This window comes from Montipora foliosa, unplaced genomic scaffold (assembly GCF_036669935.1).
Source record: "Montipora foliosa isolate CH-2021 unplaced genomic scaffold, ASM3666993v2 scaffold_395, whole genome shotgun sequence".
In the NCBI taxonomy this organism is placed as follows: Eukaryota; Metazoa; Cnidaria; class Anthozoa; order Scleractinia; family Acroporidae; genus Montipora; species Montipora foliosa.
Window position 1 is genome coordinate 340,001 of NW_027179695.1, and position 5,000 is coordinate 345,000.

At 36.5% G+C, this 5,000-nt stretch overlaps 1 protein-coding gene across 2 annotated transcripts in view; it reads left to right on the forward strand.

Moving 5' to 3' along the window:
* LOC137987915 (NLR family CARD domain-containing protein 3-like) overlaps window positions 1–5,000 on the forward strand; it is a 27,698-nt gene that overhangs the window by 4,792 nt on the left and 17,906 nt on the right. For both annotated transcript variants that reach the window (XM_068834002.1, XM_068834003.1), the window contains exons 3-5: window positions 761–1,423; window positions 2,094–2,282; window positions 2,698–2,766. In XM_068834002.1, coding sequence (XP_068690103.1) covers window positions 761–1,423; window positions 2,094–2,282; window positions 2,698–2,766 — 921 coding nt within the window. The remainder of the gene's footprint in view (window positions 1–760; window positions 1,424–2,093; window positions 2,283–2,697; window positions 2,767–5,000) is intronic.

Consider the following 5,000-nt stretch of genomic DNA (forward strand, 5'->3'; position numbering starts at 1 on the left):
CATCTGAAGGATTTAAAGAGTGCGTGAAAGAAACTTGCAATTAGTGATTATTTCAAGAGCATTCAAGGTGTTCTAATCGAGGAGGGCACCTCTTTGATCTTACAACATTGTATTCTCTGTGATTTAAAAACGTGAAGATGTTGTCTTTTGATTTGCATTGCATACAGCTGTAAATGTACATGTAGTGGGGACACTCGTTAATTAAAGGTATTAAGGGAAGCAGATGAAGGGGTATGTGTGGAAGAGGAGGAAGTACTGAAAGGAAATGGAGATGTGGAAAAAAAGACACAGGCCACTTTCCCCTCCTTCCCCCTCCCTCTAAAGCCATATCCCTATTTTTTCAAACAAGACCCCAGAGAAGTGGGAAATCCCTTTTTTAGACAGTTGATAAACAAACCACTCAAAAGAATAATACTCTTAAAACAAGAGACTGAACTATTTGGACAAGCTTGAGAAAACCAAAGTCTCATCCATCAGTCAGTGTTTCAGCCTGCTTCTTTTCTAATGTTTTATCTAACATGCACATAGAAAAGGACACACATGAAGCTAAACAAATTACCAGATAATTTTGTTGCACACAGCCACTCCAGTATGCAACAGTGCCTTTGCTTAATTTTCAAGTGAAAGTTGTTGAATGTACTGTAATTACATGTATAATGCACTTGTAGATCTTAATTCTTAGCAAGAATATGTCATCACTTACATGTATTTTGCCCCAAATTCGTTCATAGCAAATTTAGAATCTTTTTCAAATTCTTAGGTGGAAAGAAAGGGAAACCTTCTTTGCCTGTCCTGGAAGACTGTTATGACATGCCCCCACAGCTCAAAGTCAAGCCATCAAAACTGAGTGGTCTTCAAACTGTCAGCAAACTCTGGGGAAGTGTTGATCTGCCAATTGATATTTTGCTACTGACAGTGGAGGATTGTGAGTTTTTGAGTTGTTACTCGTTGCTGGGGCAACCTGTCAAAAGTTACAACATGGAAGTTGGTGCGATATATTTTGGATACATTGGTACTGATCAAAATCAGCTAAAGGTTGCATTAAAGATATGTCCTAAAGGTTCTGTAGTCCCAGGGGGATCTTCAACAGCAGTAAAAAATGCAGTCAGGGTCTTGAAGCCAAAGGCTGTTTTTTTGGTTGGAACTTGCTGTGGATTAAGCTCAGATAAAGTCAAACTAGGCGATGTAGTTGTATCTGCCAAGTTGACAACACCAGCTGGATTCAAAATTCCTGTGAGTCCGCATCTTGGTGATCTTGTTAGAGATGCACCCATTGGGTGGGTTGCTCCTTTGGAAAATCCAGATGAATTGGAAGTTAAAGTACACTGTGATGGTGATATTTTGAGCCAGGCAGAGTGGTGTAAAGTTGCTGATCTTCAAAAACAATATCCAGAAGCAATTGCTGTTGAGACAGGAGGGGAAGGTAATAGTTTTAATAAGGTACTGTATGGAAAAAAGAACATTAACTAATTTGTATTTGAAGATAAATCCAGGAAAAATCACAAAATGATAAAATTATTTTACCTCAGTCTCTTATTTTTTTGTCAATGAAACTTTAAGTAGCCTTTTTAGGAAATATTATGATTAAGCTACATGTAAGATATGTATTTGCTGAATATTTTTTTTCCGTGTAACGAAGGTTCATACAAAGCTGCATGATATCCAAGATTACAATGTACATTGTATTTTAGTGTGTTAATGGGACAGCTTCCATTGAAATGCATTATCTCCAAGGTTGCAGGTTTCATTTTACTATGTTTTGGTAATCAACACATAATACAAATGTACTGTGTACTTATGGAATGGAAGAAATTGTCACTTTGAGGAACATTTCTAAAACCCTGGTACATTGTAGATGTAGTTGTACATATGAGAAGAGCAGAATGGCTGTTAAGTGCAAAATAACTGTTACAACTAACTTAAAAGAAATCAAGCCAGAAAGCTGAAATTTGGTCTCTCTGATCACTTCTGATGAACTTGAAGCTGCTGTTCCAAGGATTGAGTAGGAGGTATGAAGCAACAGAGTGTTGCTTGAAGACCCTTCCTTAAAACCTTGAAGCTCTGATGTTAACTCCTTTTGTCCTTAACTTCAGGTGTTCTTGCTGCAGCCTATGATGAAAAAGTTGAGTGGGTGGTAGCAAAAGGTGTGTCAAGTTTTGTTAATCAAACCCAGCCTTCAAGTAGTGAGTGGATGCCTTTTGCAAGCACCATGGCAGCATCCATTGTGGCAAAAATGATCAGTGACCCTGCAGTTTTCAAAGATTGGCCGCACTGTAACCAAGGTAAACTTTACGAACGGGAAATGATGCTCCACAGTAGAATTGTACCTGATTAGAAGAATCCTGACCTCTACTATCTAGGCTTCTCCCATATTTGAATTTTTTACTCTGGTGATCCAGTCTTTTTATTAATCTAAATTAACTCTGATGGAAATAGAGGGATGAGATTTTGCTTTAGAGGCATTAAAAATTGTAATTTCCAAGTAAATTGATGTATCTACATGTACCTTGAAAATGGTAAAAAAAACATTGATGCTCGCACCCAGTGTTGTTGATGAAATGTATTCCACCGTATTGTGATTGGCCTCTAGACACCTGTCTGCTCCTACGGTCAGGTTTTGGAGAGACTGTGACCACACCACTGTTCTAAAGATTTCTGTTAAAATGTGGTTGACGTTCATGAAGTGTTTTTCTTTAGGTGCACGCAACATGGAAGTTGAGCTGGCAAATGCTCAGAAAAGAAAACGAGAGGAAAGCCAATATGAAGGTTAGTTCAAATCAAATCAAATCACTTTATAAATCACTTTTATAACTTTACACAATAAGCGAAGTGAAAAAAAAAACAGGTTATTTTATCTAAGTGAAAGGAATAATTGACAATATGCCTCCAGCAGCCAAAGTAGCATAGCTTTCGAGTTGGCTGCTGCTCATGAGCAACTGAAAGAAAGAAGGAGAGGATAAAAAGGGAAAAAAAAAACAGGAAACAATTTACATTGAATTAAGGTGCAAATAATTTACATACGAAGAAACAGAAATTACAGGGATATTCACTAACATTTTGAAGTAATACAGTAGTACATAATTATATAAACTACCTGAATAGTTCATTAATTTTATATAGTTCAGACAAGTACAGACTATGACTTACATGTACATTGAAGTAGACAAGCTTTACATTGCTTCTGAAAGCTATTGATAGAGAGCCATTTCAAATTAGGTATAGTTTCCCATAATATTTAAGCTGTATATGCAAAGGTAAATTTTCCAGTGTTAGTCCTTACGTTAGGTCGATAGAAATTAATTTTAGATGAATACCTTGTATTATACCTGTGGACATTAGACACAGTTACTAGGGAGTTATAAAACAGTGTTGGGATACAAGACGATTTATTAAATATCTTGAGTGTGAACTCATAACTACTGAGTTTAACAGTATTATAGAACTTCAATATAGAGTAGTTTATAGTACATGCCGACTGCCTCGCAGCCGGCTAAGTGAGTGAGTGAGTGAGTACACGTTGGGTGATTCTCTGTTATCAGCATAGAACATTCATGTACATTGGATACACTTGTTTTGCAGTACACTTAGTTTTTAAAATAGGCCATTTTCGAAATATCAAATATTCAGCTTGATAGTGAGGCAGTGAAGACAAAAACAATAGAAACACGTTGGAATGAATGTGAAAAATATTTACATATCATTCACTTTTCTTTGTCTTTGTCCTCAGTTCCTCACTATCAAACTGAGTGAGGGATTTCATAGAAACAAACCCAAAAACGAATTAATGCAAAAGAATTTTCATTGATAGTTTTCATTTAACGATAAAAAATTGCGATAAAACGTTTCGTAAGAGCATATTAAAAGTTTGTACACAACATTTCGACGTTTGGCTAACGTCATTATCAAGTCAAAAAGTGAAAGATAAAAAATGTTGAAATACTAAAGAGATAATACATGTAGGTGTTGAAATGTTCTTTAAACAAAGAGTTTTGCGCGAATGGAATCAGTCTGCGTGTTGAGACTGGGATTTCGCTCCTTGATGAAGAACATCTCATAGACACAAGACAGTCAAATTTTCCTTGGCACTTTTTTACAATGCGGAATTGGCTTTCTTTGAGGAGGCTTGTATCCCCATGGGCTATCAAAAAGTGTTTACCGGTCGCAGAATTTTTGTGTTCAACAATACGTTTATGAAGGTGTCAAGCTGTATAGCCGACACAATCTGAATCACACAGATCACATATAAGAGAGTAACAAGGCATTGTTGATTTACAATTGGAGGCTTTGATTTCTGGGCTTGAGGTCTTGTTCCAATTTTCTGCTGATAAGGGACCGTTCATTTTTTTCGAGGTAGGGGTTGCTGGTGGGATTAGGGGGGGGGGGGGGGGGGGGGGGGCACCAAAAAAATAAAACCGCCTTAAATGGGGGACAACTGAAAAAATAAGGGAAAGGGGGGCACGTAAAATATTTTAGTAAAACTTTAAGATGGGATATGTTTTACTGTTCTTTAAAAACTATATCCCTACAGAAACAAGCAAAGAAAGTTTTTAAATCTGTTAGAGACGTTCCTTCTGCTTTTAATAACATTTCCACGGCTACAGACTACAATGTTAAAGCTACGGAACTTAATGAACAAAAAAAGGGTTTCTATCTTTATACACCATGTATTTACTTAATTTTCATCTCTGTATTGTCGGATTTTTTAATCTTCTTTCTCATTTTTCCCTTTGAGCTTATTAAATACAATACAGTTAACATAGCAGTTGCTCGACCAGAAGAGAGTGAAAAGCCATGACCAGAAGATCAGAAATTGATTTTTCTTTCTTTTGATTCTTCATCGAATTCAGAGCGTGCTGGCACATTTCTGTTTTGCTGACTTTATAGGATACAGTTAACAGTGACAGATGTAACTGTAGTATGAATTGTAATACCGTGATAATGCCAAAAAGATATACTGTTACTGTACAGTATGTATAGCTGGTTTAATTGACGATTTTTTT